At 43.0% G+C, this 25,337-nt stretch overlaps 1 protein-coding gene across 1 annotated transcript in view; it reads right to left on the reverse strand.

Annotated features, from left to right (window-relative positions):
* Positions 1-25,337, reverse strand: part of FASN (fatty acid synthase) — a 162,333-nt gene that overhangs the window by 27,107 nt on the left and 109,889 nt on the right. The window contains exons 23-38 of the mRNA XM_063961239.1: positions 24,631-25,020; positions 23,150-23,314; positions 22,910-23,028; positions 21,332-21,468; positions 20,052-20,255; positions 19,639-19,789; positions 15,548-15,726; positions 14,858-14,977; positions 14,646-14,768; positions 11,609-11,832; positions 9,625-9,820; positions 9,363-9,514; positions 7,932-8,023; positions 5,454-5,605; positions 5,050-5,295; positions 4,716-4,904 (exon numbers count right to left, since the gene is read on the reverse strand). Coding sequence (XP_063817309.1) covers positions 4,716-4,904; positions 5,050-5,295; positions 5,454-5,605; positions 7,932-8,023; positions 9,363-9,514; positions 9,625-9,820; positions 11,609-11,832; positions 14,646-14,768; positions 14,858-14,977; positions 15,548-15,726; positions 19,639-19,789; positions 20,052-20,255; positions 21,332-21,468; positions 22,910-23,028; positions 23,150-23,314; positions 24,631-25,020 — 2,839 coding nt within the window. The remainder of the gene's footprint in view (positions 1-4,715; positions 4,905-5,049; positions 5,296-5,453; positions 5,606-7,931; positions 8,024-9,362; positions 9,515-9,624; positions 9,821-11,608; positions 11,833-14,645; positions 14,769-14,857; positions 14,978-15,547; positions 15,727-19,638; positions 19,790-20,051; positions 20,256-21,331; positions 21,469-22,909; positions 23,029-23,149; positions 23,315-24,630; positions 25,021-25,337) is intronic.

Here is a 25,337-nt window from a genome sequence, read left to right on the forward strand (position 1 = left end):
TCCACCTGTGGCAGTTCCCATCGCTTTGCAATCTGTGTGAAGACTTCTTGATGAAGTCCCCACTCTCCCGGGTGGAGGTCGTGTCTGCTGAGGAAGTCTGCTTCCCAGTTGTCCACTCCCGGAATGAACACTGCTGACAGTGCTTGCACGTGATTCTCCGCCCATCGAAGAATCTTTGTGGCTTCCGCCATTGCCATCCTGCTTCTTGTGCCGCCCTGGCGGTTTACATGGGCGACTGCTGTGATGTTGTCTGACTGAATCAGCACTGGCCGGTTTCGAAGCAGGGGCTCTGCTTGACTCAGGGCGTTGGAAATGGCCCTTAGTTCCAGTATATTTATGTGTAGAGAAGTCTCTAGACTTGACCACAGCCCTTGGAAGTTTCTTCCCTGAGTGACTGCCCCCCATCCTCGGAGGCTTGCATCCGTGGTCACCAGGACCCAGTCCTGTATGCCGAACCTGCGGCCCTCGAGAAGGTGAGCACTCTGCAGCCACCACAGAAGAGACACCCTGGCCCTTGGGGACAGGGTGATCAGCCGATGCATCTGAAAATGCGATCCGGACTACTTGTCCAACAGATCCCACTGAAAGATCCTTGCATGGAACCTGCCGAAGGGAATGGCTTCGTATGAAGCCACCATCTTTCCCAGGACTCGCGTGCAGTGATGCACCGATACCTGTTTTGGTTTCAGGAGGTCCCTGACCAGAGATGCTAATTCCTGGGCCTTCTCCACCGGGAGAAACACCTTCTTCTGTTCTGTGTCCAGAATCATGCCCAGGAAAAGCAGACGCGTCGTAGGAATCAGCTGCGACTTTGGAACATTCAGAATCCAGCCGTGCTGTTGCAACACTTCCTGAGAGAGTGCTACGCTGATCAACAACTGCTCCCTGGACCTCACCTTTATGAGGAGATCGTCCAAGTACGGGATAATTATAACTCCCTTCTTCCGAAGGAGTATCATCATTTCGGCCATTACCTTGGTAAATATCCTCGGTGCCGTGGACAGGCCAAACGGCAACGTCTGGAACTGGTAATGACAGTCCTGTACCACAAACCTGAGGTACTCCTGGTGAGGTGGGTAAATGGGGACATGCAAGTAAGCATCCTTGATGTTCAGCGACACCATAAAATCCCCCTCTTCCAGGCTTGCCATAACCGCTCTGAGCGATTCCATTTTGAACTTGAATTTCTTTATATAAGTGTTCAAGGATTTTAAATTCAGAATGGGTCTCACCGAACCGTCCGGTTTCGGTACCACAAACATTGTGGAATAGTAACCCCTTCCCTGTTGAAGGAGGGGGACCCTGATAATCACTTGCTGGAGGTACAGCTTGTGAATTGCCGCCAGTACTACCTCCCTTTCCATGGGGGAAGCTGGCAAGGCTGATTTGAGGTAACGGCGGGGGGGAGTCGCTTCGAATTCCAGCTTGTATCCCTGAGATACAATTTGTATAGCCCAGAGATCCACCTGTGAGCGAACCCACTGGTTGCTGAAGTTTCGGAGACGCGCCCCCACCGCACCTGGCTCCGCCTGTGGAGCCCCAACGTCATGCGGTGGACTTAGTGGAAGCAGGGGAGGACTTTTGTTCCTGGGAACTGGCTGCATGGTGCAGCTTCTTACCTCTACCCCTGCCTCTGGCAAGAAAGGATGCGCCCCTGACCCTCTTGCCTTTCTGAGAACGAAAGGACTGCATTTGATAATACGCACCGGAGTTTCTTAGGCTGTGAGGAAACCTGAGGCAAGAAAGTCGACTTTCCAGCTGTCGCTGTGGACACGAGGTCCGATAGACCGTCCCCAAACAAATCCTCACCCTTATAAGGCAAAATCTCCATGTGTTTTTTAGAATCAGCATCTACTGTCCATTGCCGAGTCCATAAGACCCTCCTGGCAGAAATGGACATAGCATTAATTCTAGAGCCCAGCAGGCAAATGTCCCTCTGAGCATCCCGCATATATAAGACGACGTCTTTTATATGGCCCAGGGTTAGCAAAACAGTATCCCTGTCGAGGGAATCTATGTCGTCTGACAGAGTATCTGTCCATGCTGCTACAGCGCTACACATCCAGGCTGAAGCAATAGCTGGTCTCAGCAGAGTACCAGAGTGTGTATACACTGACTTCAGGATAGCTTCCTGCTTTCTATCCGCAGGCTCCTTTAGGGCGGCCGTATCCTGAGACGGCAGGGCCACCTTTTTAGATAAGCGTGTCAGCGCCTTGTCCACCCTAGGGGATGTTTCCCAACGTAACCTGTCCGTTGGCGGGAAAGGGTACGCCATCAGTAACCTCTTAGAAATCACTAGTTTCTTATCAGGGGATCTCCACGCTTCTTCACACAATTCATTTAATTCATCAGATGGGGGAAAAGTCACTGGCTGCTTTTTCTCCCCAAACATATAAACCCTCTTGGTATTAACAGGGTTAATCTCAGAAATGTGTAATACATCTTTCATTGCAATAATCATGTATCGGATGGCTTTGGTCATTTTAGACTGTAAATGTGCCTCATCATCGTCGACACTGGAGTCGGACTCCGTGTCGACATCTGTGTCAACCATCTGAGATAGAGGGCGTTTATGAGCCCCTGACGGTTTCTGAGTCGCCTGGGCAGGCGCGGGCTGAGACCCCGGCTGTCCCAAGGCTGCAGCGTCATCAAACCTTTTATGTAAGGAGTTTACATTGTCGTTTAAGACCTTCCACATATCCATCCAATCAGGTGTCGGCCCCGACGGGGGCGACACCACACTTATCTGCCCTTGCTCCGCCTCCACGTAACCCTCCTCATCAAACATGTCGACACAGCCGTACAGACACACCGCACACACACAGGGAATGCTCAGACTGAGGACAGGACCCCACAAAGTCCTTTGGGGAGACAGAGAGAGAGTATGCCAGCACACACCACAGCGCTTTATAACACAGGGATTTTCACTTATAATAAGTGATTTACCCAATAGCTGCTTTATATGTCTTATTTGCGCCTAAATTTATGTGCCCCCCCCCCCTCTCTTTTTAACCCGTCTTGTACCTGGATACTGCAGGGGAGAGCCTGGGGAGCTGCTTCCAGCGGAGCAGTGAAGAGAAAATGGCGCTGGTGTGCTGAGGAAGAAGGCCCCGTCCTCTCAGTGGCGGGCTTCTGTCCCGCTTTCTGTGTAAAAAAAATGGCGGGGGTTTTTACATATATACAGTGCCAGACTGTATATATGTATTTTTATTGCCAAAAGGTACTTCAATTGCTGCCCAGGGCGCCCCCCCCCCCCCCCAGCGCCCTGCACCCTACAGTGACCGGAGTGTGTAAGTGTGCTGGGAGAAATGGCGCACAGCTGCGGTGCTGTGCGCTACCTTAAATGAAGACAGGAGTCTTCTGCCGCCGATTTCGTCGTCTTCCAGCTTCTGTTCTTCTGGCTCTGCGAGGGGGACGGCGGCGCGGCTCCGGGAACGGACGATCGAGGACAGGTGCCTGTGTTCGAACCCTCTGGAGCTAATGGTGTCCAGTAGCCTAAGAAGCACAAGCTAGCTGCAAGCAGGTAGGTTTGCTTCTCTCCCCTTAGTCCCACGTAGCAGTGAGTCTGTTGCCAGCAGAAGCTCACTGAAAATAAAAAACCTAATAAATACTTTCTTTACTAGTAAGCTCAGGAGAGCCCACTAGGAGCACCCAGCTCTGGCCGGGCACAGATTCTAACTGAGGTCTGGAGGAGGGGCATAGAGGGAGGAGCCAGTGCACACCAGATAGTACCTAATCTTTTCTTTAGAGTGCCCAGTCTCCTGCGGAGCCCGTCTATTCCCCATGGTCCTTACGGAGTTCCCAGCATCCACTAGGACGTCAGAGAAATGTGTCTTACTCAACAAGAAAGGGCTAAACATTCCTAAAAAATGCTCAGTTGTACTGGGTGAATTTCGGGTAATGACGGCCCAGGTAATGATTTCACATGAAACACACTTTTGCCATGACAAAACTAACACTTTTCATAAAGACCGACTTTCCTGGTACACATTAGGACCTATTCAACGAAACAACTTGGTGTGACCAGGACATGGGTTGTCCTAATCCTAAGGAAGTGATAACGATGATGAAGCTAATTTATAATCAATCACACCAATGTAATCAGATTTCCCATTAGCAGAATTATTGACACCCATCAGCATAAATCATTAACACCTTGCCCTATTAGCACAATCACGTCCATCATCCTAATTATCAATAAACATATACACCCCCTGACCCAACCTCCACATCACTTAACACAGGACGGTTGCCATATATTCTTTCCTTTGTGGTCTCCTGACCTTACCAGAACCACCTGACTGTGAGATCCCATCTCTGCTGCATCCACTTAAGACAAACAGACACCTAGCCAGGCTGCTGGCTCTGCTTTACATTAAGGGAGGGGGTGTGTGAGGCTCCCTGCTGCTTGTCAGAGTGTTCTCCTGCAATGTGTACGGCAGTACTGAAACATGCCCCCAAAAGTCCACACAAATATAGTTAAAGTGACTGTGTCAGGAACTTTCTGGAAGCTGGCAGGACTCTAGAGAACCTTCCCCTGGGCTTGTCTGGGATCAGGTTAGGAAAAATCACTGGACAAGCCGGTGCAGGACCCCGCACCTACAGTGGATACGCCACTGACATTTATACAAAATTGACCAGCTGGCAGTTAATTATGCCATGGTAACTTAACCTAGTGAGCTACAGGATATATTGCTTATCACTTCTTTCCTTACCTTCAGTATTTCCCGGTTTGGAAGACAGCTCACGCAACTTGTTGATTGTTAGTTGTCTAACTTCTCTCATTGCCATGACAATATCATAATCACGCTCCAGTGTCTGTCGCACCTCTACACCCATTAGAGAATCCAGTCCCAAGTCAGCCAATGTAGTATCAGGATTCAGACTGCTCACCTCCCGGACACCTTGTAAGAACACCAAGAAATATATCAGATGTGTTACAAAACAATAAGGTAAGGCTTGCAAGGAGCTGGAATTGCTAATGGAAAAGACTTTGCCCATTGACTCCCAGCTTCTAGAACACTTTGGTTTATAACACAAAATTCTTACCTAAAATGTGAGCCACAGCTTCCACCAAATCCTGCTGCCCAACTCCTTTAGTTTTGACAGAGATGGTTTTCTCAGCTAGGACAAAACTGGACATAACGGGATGAGGCTGGTTTAGGAACTGGTCCAGAACTTCCAGACAGGAACTAACCCTCTGAGGTAATGTCCCACCTATCACGGTGTCATTACTTCCCATTGTTTCCAGCACGACTCCAACGTCGCCAATAGCTCCCCACTGCACAGCCAAGCCTGCAGAGACAGGTACACACTACCAATTACTATGTATTATGCAAAAACACATACCACGCACTACATTTTAGCTGCAAATAAGTAACACATGTAGATGGATACTTTATGTCAGATGGTGATCTGTTCTAGAGGACATTGCAGAGAGGGGTTTTCCATACCTGGCAGATAGTCCTGTCGTCGCTTCTCACAAATACGTTCCATTGTTGAGTTGGCAAATCCATAGTTGCTCTGCCCAGCATTTCCTCTACCACAACTCACAGATGAAAATACCACAAAGTGATCCAGCTCCGGGCACTTTTCTCGGCTGACCCTGTGGGATAACAGAACTTCTCAGCAATACGTAGTCATAATAGTACACTCACATGACAGCCCAGAAACGGGTTTATGGGACAATTTATCACTATCATCAAAACTCATCTAAGAACAATATTACGCTGCTATATCACATGAGTCAAATATACGAGTATAAATTACAATTTTACAAATGACAAACTAATTTTCATGCAAATTAAATTTCTGAAGGTAATTCAAACCCAGCAGACATTTGGTATCTAATAGAAGAGTCTACTCATACATCAGAATGGATAACAGTTTGTGAACTAAAAGGGCACAGGAAGATGGCTGATGAAATTATTCGCCCCAATCTAATTTTCCATATAAACCTCCTATGTTCATCCCTCCTACCCACTAAATGCCTCCTCCACAATTAGTCCCTTTCATTCTTTCCCTTTCTTTTCCTTTTTCCCCAGTCCCCATCTACTCGTTCCCACTTTCTGACTTCCCCTCCTTCTTGTCCTTACTTTACATACTACATTTTCTTTCTTGATACCAGGATCAATTAGAATTTAAGTCAATTACCCATATTCATTATTAGGATCTATACAGAACATCTTATTCAGAACACAGGAATCCCCTCCTCTCTATTACATATCATGACTATCATTTTCCCTCTCTTACTTGTAAACTCTTAGACTGACATTATATTCTCTATTTGTAGACAGATATGGAGAGATGTTCTAAAAGTTTATACCATCTAGTAGCTGTCTTCCATTAACCTCAGTCAGCTACATATCTTCAAGTATCTTCAAACCAGCTGTTAGTGTAAATACTACACAAGAAGATATCCTTCTGTACCTCTCCTCTCACTCAGCTTTCATGAGGCCAGGGTTAGTTTATTATTTGGATACAGAAACAATTCACAAGATCTTTACCAATATACCTCCCCTTAAATGTGCCGTTCTCAAGAAAAAAGGGCTAAACACTTCTGAAAAATGCTAAATTTAGGGTGGATTTAGGGTATTGACGACCCAGGTAAAGTTTGTACAAGAAACATCTTGCCATAACGAAACTAAAATATTTTATAATGACTGACTTCCCGGGTATATCTGAGCTCCTTCCTATACAACTATAAAGACCACATAAGTTTCCACTTTGAAGTTCTACTTGTTTTAAGCTGTAACACATGGAATGTGACACCAGGGAAAAACAGATTACAGATGTGACCTCATACACTGTGGCTTCAGTCACGCGTCCTCATACACTGTGGCTTCAGTGACGTGTCCTCATACACTGTGGCTTCAGTCACGTGTACTCATACACTGTGGCTTCAGTCACGCGTCCTCATACACTGTGGCTTCAGTCACGTGTCCTCATACACTGTGGCTTCAGTCGTGCTAAACAGTCCCTCTTGGTGCCTCAGGTCCCTGGTGAGACCCTTGTGACTCAGCCATAATGTGCATCTTTTTCGAGCAAATAAACCAATTGGAAGCAACAAAACTGCTTAGCTATATTGCACTGATCAATTAGATGTGAAACATTGGTACATCTGTGTGTGACTTATGGGGGGGTATTCAATTAGTGCTGTTTTTTCGGCTAGTGGAAAAAACTGCACTTTCAGCCCATTTGTAAGTCTAATTCACATCCGACCTATTCAAAGCCAGTTCCGATTTTTCGACTTGGCAAAAAATACGCTCAGGCGAAAACCACGTGGTTCGGCAAATTCGCCACCAATCCATGTGTTTTGTCAAATTTGTGTGCAGTTTCTTGGTCTTTTTTCGCCCATGCCGGCTCAACAAATAAAAACGAAAAGGCATGGCAAAAACAGAGCAAAAAACTGTCGAAAACAGTCAAATTAGTGCCGATTTTCCAACTGTCGGAAAACTCAGCACTAATTGACTATCCCCCTTAGTCTGAATCTATGTAAGAAGTGCTATGATGCAGCGGCTGCGGCTTTTCCTTAGGCCAAGTTCCGTTGTGCTTTATCTTTTATTTGTGTTTAAAACTAATTCCTGTGCTGTTAAAGTCACAGAATAGTGCCTCTGGTACACTGTGAGTGGTGTTTTGCTACATCTGCGACGCGGCTTAGAGTATGAGATGCGCATATTACACATGATGCGGGAGGGTATGGGAAGGATTGTGTACTAGCTCAAATCTAAATCGCAGTGTAAAAATAAAGTTGTCCAGCATTTGTGGGCTACATCCACAAGCAGCCAATGCTTACCCTGCGTAATACAAAGATACATATACCTACACTCCTCACACTGTAACATGGATTGTTCCCGGTTCAAAGCTACTTGTTTTTTATCTTTGCCCCCAGCTCAGAATCAGCTCCATTATCCATAAATGGGCATATTTACCTGTCGAGGTTGAGAGTACCATCATACTTTGGTTTGTTCACATCCTGAAACAGTTTTGTGGATAAGTTTTCAATCATGGCATCTTTAAGAACCTGTACACAAAACAAAAATATCACATTAAAACCTGCACAAAACTATTTCCCAGACTATAATATGTCTTTTGATATGCCTCTAAAATCTATTTTAAAAAGAGGTTACCATTAAAACTATTTTTTATGGATAAAACACTGGAAACAATGTAGTTCTGAATACAGTCTATGTATTGTCATGTTTTTATGGGTGGTCTTCAGTATGCCGGCTGTCGGGATCCCGGCGCACAGTATACCGGCGCCAGAATCCCGACACTTATTCTCCCTCGTGGGGATCCACAACCCGCCTGGAGGGAGAATAAAAAAGCGCGCCACCGTGCCCGCAGCGTGGCGAGAGCAGCGAGCCCGCAAGGGGCTCATTTGCGCTCGCCACACTGTCGGTAAGCCGGAGGTCGGCCTCCCGACGCCGGTATGCTGGTCGCCGGGAGCCCGACCGCCTGCCTACCATACTACACCCGTTTTTATGTAGCTAAGCAGGTTGCTCTTGTCTAAAGCATTGTTGTCCAATGTACTTTGTAAGGGGGGCTGTATATTTTTCAGCTTGTGTGGTTGAGGGCCAGATTCCAAAATATGTCACCAATATACAGACAAGATGTCCACCCAGCTCACTGTCTTTCGGGCTTACGTTATTTATTTATTATTATCGGTTATTTATATAGCGCACACATATTCTGCAGCGCTTTACAGAGAATATTTGCCCATTCACATCAGTTCCTGCCTCAGTGGAGCTTACAATCTATATTCCGTACCACATGTACATGCACACACATTCACGCTGGGGTTAATTTTGTTGAGAGCCAATTGACCCACCAGTATATTTTGGGAGAAAACCAGAGCACCCGAAGCACCCGAAGGAAACCCATGTAAGCACGGGGAGGATATACAAACACCCCACAATTATCCAACACTACATCCCCTTTTCTTACTAATTAACCACAATTATCTTTAAAAGTAGGGTCTCTTCCACCTCTATACTACCCTACAAACGTCTCTGCAAACAAGACCTCAATAAATAATTTCCATCCATCAAGACAGCAAATACTTTTACCAGTATAGCACACAGCCCCTCTTTAGTAGATAAATAGCATCAACATTTTTTATAGTATAATCCACTCATCTGTCCAGAAACACTCCCCTTCAGCATACCACCAAGTTCCACCACATATGCGCACATTGCCTTCAGCACATACATGGACATTATTTTCCTGCAGTAAACAAATACTCAACGTTTCAGTTGCTGATCTTTCAATACACACATGAATTTGTTGATCATTTCCATCTTCAATAATGTGATCCGTGTGGAAAGTTCATGCTAAAGTTGCACTCACACTGATGTACTCACCATAGCTAGGTTAAATATTCCACCCACAGGTCCTAACTGTGATGCTTCTTCTATCAGTTGCCGAGTTCCACCTATGGAGGCTACATCTTTGGTAGAAACAATCACAGTAACCCCAGCTTCCTTCCAACTCTGGACTTGTTTGGCTTGATAGCCTAAAAGTAAAAACAAAAGCTAATTGAATCTTCTAAACCCTTAAAGAGAAGAATCAAAATATTTTTTTTCTTATTGATATTGTATATGTATGGCTGTAACCAAAGATTACCATTTCGTATCCCAGATCGAGACGTCAGGATTAGATTTTGAGCACCTCTTTCAATTAACCATTGAGCTAACTCCAAACCAAATCCACCAAGGCCCCCTGTGATGATGTAGGACTTTGTTGGAGGGAAGGATGTCCGAGGAATTGCTGGTAGTAGAACTTCAGACTCACGAGCTGACCCCACCTCTTCATCACGCACCTATACATATAATAAGTCTGTTTTAGAATACAACCTATAAGTGTTATTAAAAACAAAATAATAATAATAATAATAATAATAATAATAATAATAATACCACTACTCAGCACACTGAATTTCTCTACTTTCTTACACAGGTTTCTTTATAAGAGGAAGAATCGCTTATTGGGCATTCATGATATGTCTGTATGCTGTACTCAAAGCGAATAAAATGTAGATATTGTGCTGACTGCGCAAAGGTACAGTGTTAAATTAGCAGCATATATACTTAAAGAAAAAATCACCAATTTTTCCACAAATTGCAATATATAGTAGATAAAATGTATAATTGCGCTTACACTGTACAGAGATGCAAATTTCTGGATACGAAGCTTTCATATAATGAAATGAATGAAACAATGGACCATAAGGGAATTGGATCCCTTGAATGGTGTAACTAAAAAAGAAAAAGAGCAATAGTGCAAGTACACCAATACAGTGTATAATTTCCTTTAATGATCTGTATATTGAACTCACAACCATTCGGGAATGGTTACTGCAGACAGGCTTGACAAGGTATGATAACTGGAAGCCACAAGATTGAATATGCACTGGTAACTGAACAAATGGAACTGAATGAATGAGGTGATAACTGCTGGGAGTAACCAGTCTTCTCAACCTTGCTATAAGAAAGAAGTATGGGATTCATCAATTGTTCCTAATCGTGAACCACCTTTACTGTGATATGCTTTCAAAAAACCTGCATTTGTGAGTTCAATATACAGATCATTAAAGGAAATTATACACTGTATTGGTGTACTTGCACTATTGCTCTTTTTTTTTTTTAGTTACACCATTCAAGGGATCCAATTCCCTTATGGTCCATTGTTTCATTCATTTGATTGTATGAAAGCTTCGTATCCAGAAATTTGCATCTCTGTACAGTGTAAGCGCAATTATACATTTTATCTACTATATATTGTATGCTGTACTCAACAGAAAACACTCAGCAAACTTTTCAATATCTCTTAAGCTAAGTACGGACTTGATGATGTGACCCAGCACCGTGGCAACGCGATGTAACGATATATTGCACCGTCATATACAATACATGACCACAAGGTATATCGTCATATGTACTGAGAGTGCACGATACGTATCGTATAGTGTTTACCCACCTTTAGACTAAAATGTTTTCCATGGGGCATATAGTATATCACAGACAGGGGTACAGTATTTTTTAATAATCAAAATGATGACAGTTATTATGTAGACACCATAATGTCTACAGTTACAAAAAGTTAACACCCAATTTTAAGTCTTAACCTAACTGTAGAATTTCTATTGCTGACATTTCCTCTGTCAACATTATTACAGCGTCAACATTTTGCAGGTGTCAATGCCTTGGGTGTCTACATTATGGTTTTGACCTTTTGGCTGTCAACATAATGACTACATCCCACAGACAGCGATATGAAAGTATGGATCACCTTACAGTAACAATGTTTTTGGTTTATCAAATGTGCATCTAATTTTGACATCAGTTTATTCTTAGTTTAAACTAAATATCATCATATAACAAGCCACAGAGGCAGTGTGTATCTATATGTAGTGTTCCTTATTACACAGTACTAGTGTTACCTGACCTACACAGTTACCTACAGTAGGTGGGAGAGTTATCTGGACTAAGTAAGACTTAGAGGAACAGACAGGACAACAATTAGTAATTTTAAGACTAGAAACATCAGTAGCATATCAGCTAGCTCTGTCGTCGTAATATAAGTTTAGAAAAGCAATATACTGAAGTACCTTTATGAGCACTTTGCCAATGTGCTTTCCTTGGGCCATGAATCGGAAGGCTGGCTCCACCTCATCACGGGTGAAGACAGTGCATTTTAATGGTTTCACCACTCCATCTTTTATTCCAGATTTTAACAGATCTGACACTTCTTCCCATTCTTTATTTCCATCTTCAAAGAGGGCATCAAGTAGGATTCCATGGAATGCCACATTTTTCAGGAACAGAGCCATCCCTGCAGAGTGACAGCAAGACAGGGCTTTGTTACTCAATGCTTCTGTCGGTGTCCTGTCTGTCATACTGGAGGAGAAAGGCCCAAGCCACCTGACAGCTGGTTCTTGCTTCAGTATTTATTTTATATTTTTCTATATTAGGTTGTGCCACTCAACTACAGATTCACTGTCAGTGCTGAAATGTATGGAAGGAAACCTGAAATTTATGGCACGTACATAATGACAGTGTACACACTATACAGCCCAGACTTCAGGTGGTCAATTTACAGAACAGGAATAGAAAAATGCGCAAAGCATTATTTTATTTATGTGAATGTGTTTATCCTGGTGTGAACATGGCTTTGGCACTGGAAAAGGTTGGTCTTCTGGAAGAGTTACTGCAGACAGACACATTAGGCCTTGTGCCTGCTGGAGTTAATTTCATGCATTTTACTAGCATCTGTTACACATGTAATTGGGTCTGTAAATGGAAACTATTTTTACCCCGTTTATACCAGCTCTGTTTTCTATTTTCTATGTTCTACTTCGGCTTAAATGCATTTGGTAAGTGTACAGCAATGTTCCAAAGCTCGTAAAAATGCACAAAAACATAAAATAAAAAAACAACAACACATGCATGAAATATATTTGCATTTTATAGTTGCTTCTTTAATAGTGTTACAAAATGCAACACCAGTGGGTGCATGGCTTCTGGGATACACTATGATCTGTAGAGGAAATCCGTCACAAAATGCCCCATCCCTCCTCCCTCCAGCTATCTCCCCTTGTGCTCCTTCCTCCCCACCACAAGTGACGAAGACCACTCACTCCTCTTATCCTCTAACCCCCCTACCTGCCACCTGGACTATGTCCAATCTTGCCTTTTTCACTCACTCTTCCCCAATGCCTACTCCCATTTTTCTCTTGTCTCAATCTTAACTTATCCTCACCCTCTAGTTACCGGGCCGTTTCTCTTCTCCTGTTTGCCTCCAAAATACATGAGTGGCTTGTTTACAACCGTCTCACCGGCTACTTGTCTGAAAACTCTATCCTTGATCCTCTCCAATCTGAATTCCACCCCTCCACTCCACTGAAACTGCTCTTGCCAATGTCACCAATGATCTGCTTTCGGCCAAATCCACGGGCCACTTCTCTCTATTCATCTTCCTGGACCCCTCTGTGTCCTTTAACACAATGATTCAACCTCTCCTATTTTGCACACTTCAGACTTCTACCTCGCCAACCGCTACTTCTCTGTCTCTGCCTCCAGTTCCACCTCACCTCCCCAATTCATCCTTCCTGTGGGCATCCCGCAGGGTTCTATTCTTGGCCCTCTGCTCTTCTCTCTGTACACCTCATCCCTGGGTGAACTCATCAGTTCCTTCGGCCTCCAATATCACCTCTATGATGACAACACTCAACTATACCTCTCCTCTCCTGTCCTCTCCCTTTCCCCACTCTTTCGAATGTCCAGTTGTGTCTCTACCATTTCCTCCTGGGTGTCTGAGCACCCTCTCAAGCTCAACATGGCTAAAACTGAACTCATTGTCTTCCTATATCCAGAGTCTCCTTTCCTCCCAATCTCTCTATAACTCTCAATAACACAACTATCTCACCTGTTCCCCAATTCTGCTGCTAGGGTGTTGTAATTGACTCTTCCCTCTCCTTAGTCCTCCACATTTAATCCTGTCAGTTCCAGCTCCACAACATCACTTGAATTAGAACATTAATCTCCCAGGATGCTACTAAAACTATTGTTCACTCACTGATCATATCTCATCTTTACTACTAAAACTTTCTCCTTACTGACCTCCTCTGCTCCCACCTTGCTCCCCTCCAATCTGTTCTCAATGCTGCATATAGGCTTATCTTCCTCTCTGGTTGCTAAAGAATCATCTTCAGACTCCTTACCCTCACATACAAGGCCCTCTCTAACTCCACTGATCCCTACATCTCCAACCTCATCTTTGCACATACTCCCTCCCGCCCTCTCTGGTCGGCCAATGACTGACGCCCTCCTCAACCCTGCTTACTACAGATGTGCCCAGCATGATCTTACAAACAAGTCACGACTAGTTTTGGCAGGCTGTACATAATCACTGCCGTAATGCGTACACACGCCCAGGCGATTATGCGCAAGATGACACTGGGCACATCTGTACGTTTCAATCCAAACCCAAGCCTTCTCCCGTGCTGCTCCCCTACACTGGAACGATCTCCCTTGTTTTATCAGACTTTCTTCTTCCCTGCATAGCTTCAAATGGGTGCTGAAAACGCACACCCTGCTTTGGCCTTCTCTACCTCTCTTGTTTCCTGCCCTCAGGTCCCCTACACTAGCTCACTATTCATGTTATCCATTAATCTCCCACCTACCCTTAGATTGTAAGCTCCTAGGAGCAGGGTCCTCCTCCCTGTTTTCACAGCCTTCTTCTCTTGCACATAACCTAAAACCACCTCCTTAGCCCTATACCCCTGCACTCCACTTATTTTTAGCCTTGACGTCTCTTTCAGCGGCTCTAATCATGGAAGGTGCGCCCACACTATTAGATACAGGTTTCAGTCTTTGCTGAATACTCTCCTTACATCCATTGCTTCCCAGCTGTATTGTGCACTGAGAATTGTGGTGTTGGTACGTGTTCATTGTTATGTTCTGGTTACTGTACTGTTTTACCCTGTGCCCTATGTATGGTGCTGTGGACCACTGTGTCACCCTACAAATAAAGTGTAATAATAATAATAATAATTATTATTATTATTATTATTATTATTATTATTATAGAGAGCTACCACTGCAGAGCTGACATTATAACACACTGGAAACTTTGTTTGAACTTACCCAATGGACTGTTGTTAGACAGATCATATTTGCCGATTTCTAAGAAACGGCCATGACGTGCTAGGCAGCGGAGGCTGGCCTGCAACTTTTCCTCTGCCAGAGAGTTTAAAATCAGATCGATGCCTGTGAAGAAAGAGTAACATGAGTCTGACGGTGGCCAGGACCACTCATCTAACCAAAGTATTAGTTTTAGGTGCCGCAGCTGCACTTACCTCTCCCTCCAGTAGCATGGAGAACATGTTGTTCAAAAGATGTGTTTCTGGAATTAGCAAAGCAGTCGGCATGAAGCTGTGGGAACCTACTCTGGAGGTATTCCTGTTTCTCTGCAGATCCTGAGTGATACATGGGATATTTACAGTCTGGACAGCCATATATTACTTGTGTTCCTTATTTTGGTCATAGGTGATATAAATCATTGCTGTCAGTAACATTATTACATGAATGTAGACATGCCACTCTGCCGATCTCCCACCGCACCACATCGGTGGCAGTCATACGGTGGTCAGGGAATGGCGATGTTTTGTACAAATTTTGTGTGTGTTAGGCGGGCATAGTGCCAACATGTCAGAGTTACACAGTCAGTATCTATGAAAGACATGGAAGGCCCTCGAAAATATAATGTTTCCCAGTAACATACATGTGTATAATGGATCTATCAGAGCACGGTTTTGAATGTCTATGTTTCTGAGATCCAAATTGTTGGAACGTGCTCTATGATTTCTCCTAATTCCATTCTTGATTGGTAAAAATAGTAAAATTCTCAGAGATATTTTCACAGGGCTTTGCTGATTATACACCTGCAGTTTACGTACTTACTCTTTATATATTTAGGCTCAACTTCCCTTGACAAGTTAAGCTTACTATCTAGTGTTTGGTGCATGGGAAACGAGTAGACAACCTACCGACTGTGGTGAATACACGGCACCCCAAGCTGAGAGATATTGCTATGGCGGCTTGGCCAACACCTCCTGATCCAGAGTGGATGAGAACACTCTCGCCCTTTCTTAAACGTCCTCGTACTACAAGGGCATAGTAAGCTGTTGCATAGACCACTGGGACTGAGGCTGCATCAGCCAAGGACCTACAAAAAAGGGAATTTAGGGCTTACACAGATTCCCCTTACTCTGCATACAAAAGTAGTGAACAGTAAAAGCATACAGGCTCAAATAAAATAGCATCCAAGTTACAGACACCAACGCATTTCAGCTATTTAGCCGCTGTTTAAATCCCCAATAGTTTACATTAGTTTAAAGTCAATACCAGGTTGGTTTTACATTTTACCTTGTTGTTGCTGTATGACAGGTACACAGTGACAGATTACAAAAAGAATCCACAATTTCTTTTTCTGAGAGGTGATATGATCCTATGAACATCTTATTTCACTGTACACACTACTAATTGATTGTACCTATTGGGATAATTAAAATGACTAAAGTTCATTGAAGTGCTGTTTTTAAATGCACTATGTTGGCCTGATCACATAAACACTAAATTTGCAGCATGATATAGGCCCATCGGGATTGTGCAATGCTGTGCAGCACTCCTGATATCGGAGCAGATCTAATGGGTTTTGGAACAACCCTGGGTGCTGCGTACACACTGCAATAATTGAACTGGGCAGACGATAACTGAGTGTGGCAGAATTAGTTTGAACGAAACGCGTTAATGCTACTGGGATATTGGAGGGACAACATGTACCTGTAAAGCGGCTTGTAAGAGGTTTTGCTGTGTTCCCTGATAGGATAATATTTCAGTATACCATCTCATCGGCAATGGAGGTCAGGCTACATTTTGCATAGTCCTGTGCGCATTGAGATTGAGACAGTGAGACTCCCTGACCAGGACTGAGACAGTGAGACTCACTGACCAGTACTGAGACAGTGAGACTCCCTGATCAGGACTGAGACAGTGAGACTCCCTGACCAGGAAATAAGTAATTCCTCTCTTATTGGGACTTTTATACTGCCTATTATGTGTAAGCATATCCTAAGGCACGGGAGATCTCTAATGCATTAAAGCTTGCTTACTATCGGTCCAGCACAATAGAAACTTAAGACAAACTAAGCCTGGTGAGAATACTAACACTCAGGGACTATCCATAATGATTATAGTGTTTTGAACCTTAACAACAGACGCACTAATACAAGGACTGTGGGCATAATTCAGTAAGGATCGCTACTGAGGCTGAAATAGCGATTGTCTCAAAACTGCATCTGCTAAAAATTGCATGTGAAGAGCCACCCAGAAAGGAAAAAGACGCCCACCACTGCATTCACAAATTTGCATATGCACTTACATAACTGCGATGCATATGCAGAAATCGAGCTCCATCGACAGTTGTGGTTGACCCATGCCTACTCAAAATACACGGGTGCCATATGTTTCATCGCAGCGATCCCAGCTGATGTCAGATGCACACCCCGAAAATGGCCATGACACGCCTGCATTTTCCCAACCACTCTGCACAAACGCCAGGTTGCCTCCCAAACGTTCACTTCCTGTCAATCACATTGCGGTCGCATTTCACTGGGCTTGTGCTTGCAGAGCGTACAGACTTTGTTCTTCAAGCACGTGCAATGCGTTCACAGCGTATGTGTAGTCTGACGATAATTGGCTCTTTTGCGTTTTTTTTTTATTTAACTATCATTACTGAATTAGGCTCTGTATACATACTTATGTAAAAATACTGTATGCTTACATAGCTAATACTGACACATATGTATGTTTATAAAGTTCCTGCTTGAATAATTATGTATATTACTGAATATGCTACCTTTATGTGCTGTTATTTATTATAAGCTTAATTGTTCTGCTTTGAGAGACTCTGGGGATTATGTAATAGATTCTTTTTAGAAGCAGCTTGATGTTTATTCTTAATGAAAATATCTCCACTATGTACTAAGCGTAACTAGCAGGGACAGCGGCAGCGATAACTATTGTCCCTGCGAGTAACTAACTTCCCGGCATTTTGGAGGAGTTTTTCACGTTTGTGAAAGACTACTCCGGGGGAATCGGACATTGCGCACTTTGTCAGTTACCGCAATCTGGGCCGGCGCTGGACAGAGGCTGCAGTGCTAATTAGCCTTCTAAAGCTCATGAATTAGGCTATTAGTACATAGCAGTAATACATAAAATGATGCAATTTCTACATAATATTATGGGGGAAAAAAACATTGATAAATAAGGGGGAGATGTACTAAGCACTGAGAGAAGTGGAGAAGTGAGCCAGTGGAGAAGTTGCCCATTGCAACCAATCAGCTGCTCTGTATACTTTTATAGAATGCAAATTATAAATGTTACGTCAATGCTGATTGGTTGCCATGGGCAACTTCTCCACTGGCTCACATCTCCACTTTTATCACTGCTTAGTACATGCCCCCCTTAGACCGATATCCTATTAGCTGCGGTGAGTTATTCTGCTTCGCAAAGCAGAGTCCCTGATAACCAGCTCCCTAATAGGATATCGGCCTTAGTGGTGATCCAGAGTTGATCGTAGATGTGCTAAAATTATCACATCTACGATCAGATTCTTTGACATAGGTGGGGAAGCCCAGCACAGGGCTATTCAGCCCCGCATGTCAGGCCCTGCCTCCCCCGCACAGGTGCAAAAGCATCGCACAGTGGCCATGGTTTCGCACCTGCCAAGTAGCTCCCTGCCTGCGCAGCCTACCCGCCATGTTCTGGGTCGCAGCAGCTGCATGTGACGTCGCATCTCACTGGGTGTGCACACGCAGTGTGTCCGCTGCCGTTGCAGTGATCGCCTCTGAATTAGGCCCCTTGACTAATTTTGGACTTTAGCAAGTGTCCTCTTTGTTTGCAGTGTTTAATTTGTGGTGTTTATATTTTTATTTTAGCACTGAGGTTTTTTTCTGTTGTTGCTTTTAATTAAAATAAAAAAATCTCTTTTGCTTTAAATCTAGTGGCTACATCAGAAATCGAATCGGTGTTTGCAACTTGCATACTATTATATTTGGGCCAGTCAACATTTCAGTAATGATCACTATATATACAGGATAGCAAAACATCAGCTACAGTGTGTGGAGCTACAGTAGTTTAGATTGTAAATTGGTTACATATCTGCTGATAAACAGGTTTTTTTTGTATTGATGTGCTCTGTGCTCATTGGGCCTGATTCAAATGTGGTTGGAGGTGCTGCACATAGGGGGTTATTCAGATGGGGACCGGATGTAATGACGCCTAAGATCGCCGTAGGTGTGAGATGCTGGACAATCTCGGACGTTTTTTTTTTAAAACGGCAATCACTTTCTAGGCAAAACCATGCCTTGTAAATGATTGCCCCTTAAAAAAAATGCCAGAGATCGTCCGGCATCTCGCAGCTTCGGCGATCTTGGGCGTCATTACATCCGGTCTGTGGTTGGAGTTGCTGTCACCGCTGCTTCCTTGGAAGAACCAGTGATAGCACCGTATGGTGATACAAGCAGACAGGGATTTCCTGGCCTCTTTGTAGGAACTGTGGCAGAAGGCCTGCTGGCCACCCCTTGGGTCATGCAGCTGGCTGATGGTGTCGCAGATGATCAGATGCTGCGCCCTAGGATGCAACTGGGATCAGTAATGCATACAAGAAGTGTGACGCCTCCTGCTGCATTACCATATTATTGCACTGCTGCTGCTTCTATGTAAGCAGCAGGGATAGCAACTCCAACCACAATAGATCTGAATCAATGAGGTCTTGTTTTTATTAAGCATCAGGAAGGCATTTTGTAGCAGGCATTAATGTGCATATAAAACACCATTAGTACAACAGAGCTTTATAATGTATATGGTCTGTTTTATTAACCATTTTAGAATCAATCTATGAGAGATCTGCATAAGCGGCTTAATGTCTGTTATATTCCTAAAAATATGTGAATTCATATTTGTAAGTGATATGTTTCACATAGATTTTTATTTTTAATAAAAGTAACACTGCAAACGTAATTTACGTTAACACTACTATTGGCAATTCATTAATGAATTAATTAAAGAGATTTACCAGTCCTCTGGAACATTCCACAAAAATCGCTGGTCGGCATCTACCACAGTAGCGAGGCCTTTTGCTGGAAGAAGCCCCATGACCCTTTTGCCAGCAGGGTCACGACCTGAAAACTCCATTCCCAGCATGCACTGCTGTAGTGCCATGTCACCTGAACAAAAAGAATATAGACTCTCAGCAAAGTAAATACCTAAAAGTTCCATTCCATATTCAGAGATAAATATATTCCACTGAGCAAGCATTTTTTGTATCCACACAAAACAGCAGACCTATCCTAAGACAACACCAGAGCTCTAGGAGCCCTGTATGGGGTATTATAGATAACAGATGCCTAAATAGTACTACAAGTATGGGATACATTTGAATGTCTGCAACCATTTGTAATGATTTGTCTGTATTATACAGGTTCTTACCAGGGATCGCATCTGGGGGGAGCTTCCCAGTGGCCAACATAATGTCACGGAAATTGAGCGATGCGTAGTAGACTTTACACAGTTTCACATTAGGATTGGTAGGCTGAAAGTTGCGTAGAGGAGAGGCTATCCAGCGTAACGTGGAAAGGTCCCCACGGGTCAGTACATTCACGAAGGCAAAAGCTGTTTTATCCTGAGCTTGTTCTAGAGAAGGAGAATGTTATATAACAGAGAATAAACACCTGACAATATAATTAGCTATAGGTCTTTATTATGTGAATCACGAACAATGAGGGGGACAGATGTGTCCTCTTACATCCTTGCTGCAGTCACGCTAAACAGTCCTTCAAGTCTCGGCATGCAGTGGCGGCACTCGGTAGCGCTAAGCAAATTTTTTTGTGTGCTTTCACAAAAATGTGTCTAAGTCGTAAAGAAATGCAATAGGATGCGCAGGCAGATCCTGCTGATTAAAATGATATGCAACATGCCTATATTTGGTGTGTAATTGCGGCTGTATCTTCATCCAAAATGCCACGTTACAGTGCTTTCCAGGAAAACTGTAGAATATCATTTTGTATGCAAATACAGTCGCAGTCACACACAGAATATAGGCATGCTGCATATCATTTTAATCAATAGAAGCTCCCTGTGCGTTCTATTACATTACTTTACGTCTAAGATGCATTTTCGCTGCAAAAATGACAAAAAAGTCACTCGTCGCTACCGAGTCACACAGCACTCATGTGTTATGTGTAATGCGACTTGTAGAGCACGGAGCAAAGATGTAAGAGGTCACATCTGTATTTGCCAACATTGCTTAAATGTGCAAATATGCACCCAAACAAAACAATTAGAAATGGCCTATTACTGTGCAAATTGCTCTCAACAGATAATATATCACTGCTGATTGGTTACTATAGTTTTAGTACATATTTGCAGTACTAGGCTTTATCTGGAAAAAGTCAGGTAATTAGCGATTACTGATAAATTATATCGGGTCAATTCAGGTAGATGTAACTTACACAAGAGGCCGGTACCCATGGGCCTGTTGACATTCGTATCTCCTGCAATCAGTAGCTATATGCTACTTAATTCCCTTATTGCCCTCACAAGGCTAACAATTGCTGTGAAATGAATATAACACTTCTACACTACTCCACACATACTGACTTTCCCTTTTCAGCCAATGACAGAGGCACTTGATATTGCTCTTCACAAACTCATCATAAGTGTTTACAATTAATGGAACAAAGCACTTGAATAGATTTTTATTTACTTACCCTTATGAAAGGAGACGTGACGGAAAGCTCCCCACTTTCCTCCCTGGTAGACATTCATCACCAGATCCTTATGCTGCAGCTGTTGAAGCTCATTATCAGAAACATCATATGATTTCACATCAGAATTAAAGATGCACCTGGAATTAGAATGGGAAGATGCAATTATCTCTTCAGCTGTAAGTCTTAAGAATTATTTTTTTTAATGAGACATTCAGTCCAATGACAAAACAGTGGCATGATGGCAACAGTATGTTTATTTGACAACACACTTTAAAGGGCCCCCAAACTAAAAATATTGTACATTTGTGGTGAAAGATCATCTTGTAACATTAATAAGTATGTATGTAAAGGATTGCACACCATACAAGATTCAACATAGGAAGTGGCCTTGTAATGTTAGCCTTACACACAGGAAGTAGGGAATGTATGAGAAAATGTCTTCCTCCTGATGAAAGCCTTGTCTGAAATATCATGATTTCTGGTCAATTTCAAAGATACTTGGATATACACTTGTGGGTGCAACTGCTCTTTTATATAATTCAATTTGTTTTCTGTTTTGTTTATGTAATGCCTTGCTCAATGATTTATTGTACTACCATATGCAATGATTGCCTCTTCATGACTAACATTTGTTTGACTGTACAACTTTTTTGGGTTTTACAAGTTAATTTAGAAAATACAAGGTAATTAGATTAAAGGTGTCTAATTTAAAGATACATAGGCCAATAGGCCCTAACCATCCCTCTTACATAGTGCAAAGAGATAAGTCAGGGATTAGCATGAATTTAATTGGCATCTGTAAATGAACACATCTGGTCCCATATTCCACTACTTCTGGTGATTTAACACCAGGGGCCAGATGTAATGCCGCCCAGGATCGGCGGCCGTGCTGGATGCCGGCTGAACTTGGACATTTTTTAAAGGGGAACCATGTACAAGACATGGTTGTGCCTTGTAAACGATTGCCCCTTTAAAAAAAATTCTGAGTTTGGCCGGCATACTGCACGGCCGCCAAACTCAGGCAGCATTACATTTGGCCCCAGGTCTTTGGGTTGAACGTTGGGCTGAGTAGTTTGACAGCAGGGCATACAGTAGTACCAAAGAGACAGAGTAGCGTGAAAGAACCAATGACACATCTGGGATCTCTTTTGGATCTCCTGTAGAGTATCCAGAAGCATCCAGCTCCCTGCCAATGATCCAGGCAGCTCACAGTGCACTAGCATCACGTGGCTGTGTCAGTCCTCCAGCAACGAGGAAGAAGAGAAAAGCAGTGTATGATTCTACAGTATTTTGATGTACCTGTAGTTGAAAATGTCACCATTTCTGGATCATCACTGCACAGATTTGGATACTCAACTCTGTATTGCTTACAAGCTTTTGCCACATTGATAGCCAGATGAGCCACCATAACAAAGCTGGCAGTAATAGTCAAGATCACGTACTTATGCCCTTTGGAAACCACCATCTTTAGTTTGTCACTCCTCACCACCTGATTAACACTTCCTTGACCAGAGGAGACAGTGCTGTGTGTTTGTGCAATATTTCTTACTTGTACAATGTATCTTCTGTTTGTCCTACCTGATTCTGTGCCCTCCAGGCTCCTGGCGCAGACAATTTAACATCCCCACAATACCAGAATTGGGTTGCTTCATGGATGTAAGCCAAATATGGTCATCTGTTGTGTCTGCCATAGAGTTCTGTGTGAAGCAAACATGACATTTACAATAATAACCAATAACCTGTACATAGATGCCCCAGCAAGACTGAATTAATGGTCACCAGCAAGACTGAATTTACGGTCACCATGAACTGCTGTACCTTCAGTGATTCCACCCAAGTGCAGTCCATGTCCTCAACAGATAGGAAAACCGGCGTCTTCACAGGGATACGTCGACGACATAAGAAAATGACGGAGCTGTAGAAGGATTTTTTCAAAGCAACCAGGTCCAAGGAGGCGCTGTCAAACAACTTCTCCCACTCTGCCTAGTCAGTGGTAAGAGAACAGACACCTAAGTATGTTTTGCTACAGGCAGCAATGCTATGGAGCTTTTGTATTGATATGGCGCAAAGAGCAACAATCAGATGCCAATTATATCATAAAAAAAGAAAATCCATATCTGAATGGTTGCTTTAGTTTCAGCACATGCTTAATTTTATTAAATAAAGCTCTTTTGTGTGCTCTTCTGATAAAGCCACTTTTTTACATGTCACTTGGCATATTCATATGTATTTCAATAAAATATTGCATATTTATTAGTAATAGTGTATCAGTGATGAGTGCCTCCTACAAACAAATAGGCATGCCTCTATGATGGAAGGCTGTTGAAAACTTTATAGCTAACTGCCATCTCCATCCTTAGACTATGGTGTTTTACAGACAATGAGGATGATTCTGAGTAGCATGCAGAATGGCTGTAGTTGTGCATAGCCATGGAAGCCAGATGTACTACTTTATGCTACTGTGAGAGAATCTGTAGGGCTAATGCAGGAGTTTGTGTGGCTGCCAGCAGAAACCTCTGCAACCCACTGATTTTATGCCAGCCACCCCAACCTGATACCAGGCAAACACAATTTGCATGTGGCTTCCCAGTTTGGGGACATTGCCTTGGATACATGTGGCTTGGTTGTTTAAATCAACAGTGTTTAGGCATGTTTCCTGAAGTGTTAGTAGGCATGGGGTGTACACTGTAATAGTGTAAGCCTAGCAAGAGCAATTCTAATTAAATTGGCAAAGTTTAGTATGCAATATCCAATGTATGTAGGCTCAACCTTTATTTAGAATTCTTCATTCACCACTGTTCATTAGAATTAATCAACAGCATTTAGGGGGGAATTCAAATGTGCCTGAAACATTTTTTGCACAAAAAAAGGGCTTTACCGCAATTTTTTGCCCAATGTTTTTTTATTCAAGCAATTCATTTAAAGCCCATTTTGAACAAAAACACACAGGATCCGGACCTTTGTGGTTTTTGTGATTGCGGCCATGAAAAATATGCACTCATTGGGGATTTTGTTTTGGGACCAGAAATAAAATGCCCGATAAGTACTGGCATCAGGGCTTATTGGATTGTCCCCGGGGGATCAGTTAGCCATGGCAAATTGCTGCAGCTAACTGAATTCATCCTTAGTGGTAAAAGAGTACCTTTGAAATATATATGGCTCAAAGAAAAGTTTTTATACTTGGACACACATTTTTACCAGGACTAAGGAAACAGTTATTATTTTGTTTTGTTGCACCATAAAACATATAGATTCCATCATGGTGTATGTGCATTATTATAACAAGAAGGGTGTCGTACCTGGGAGAGGAGACCATCTTTTTCCTGGAGGTTCTGTGTCCTCAGAAAGGCTATGGTTTCTCCAAGAGTATCTCCTTTAAGAAGAGTATGAAGCAAAACAAATCCTCCTTCATTCACAGCTGCTGCCATATTCAGGAGAACCTGTCTTGGATCCCTTAGCAGATGAGCTGAACTGTTACACACTAGCAGATCAGCACCACCTAAATTGCTAGGAGGTGGGTTCAATGGGTCCCACTGCTCCACAGAAACCCCAATTTCTTTTAGATTGTCCTCCAGTGCGGAGAGTACTTTCAAAGTTTGGTCAGTTGCAATGTAGTCTACCTGAAGCATTGGCTGGGTGTTCAGCAGACTTAGAACACAAGAAGACAGGCTACCATTTCCGGACAGTGCCTGTAGGAAAAAAACACAAAATTTTTTAGTTATGTATATTGTGTATTTAGTTTCGACAAAAAGTCACATTTAATTTTTATATATACTGTCCTAGAAATGTCTTTTTTTTCTATATTGACCAGGTGTATATTAAAGTACTACTGTTTTTTAAAGCTGGATATAAATGACCATTTTCTGTTTGTCATGGACAACTGCCCACCATGACTTCTGGATGATAGATGCAAGCCACAGTATCTATTGAGGGTCACCCACAGGTGAAAAAGGCTGCACTGATCCATCAATTTTATTCACATTTTGGCAACTATTACACAAACAGG

This window comes from Pseudophryne corroboree, chromosome 3, assembly GCF_028390025.1.
Source record: "Pseudophryne corroboree isolate aPseCor3 chromosome 3, aPseCor3.hap2, whole genome shotgun sequence".
Lineage (NCBI taxonomy): Eukaryota > Metazoa > Chordata > Amphibia > Anura > Myobatrachidae > Pseudophryne > Pseudophryne corroboree.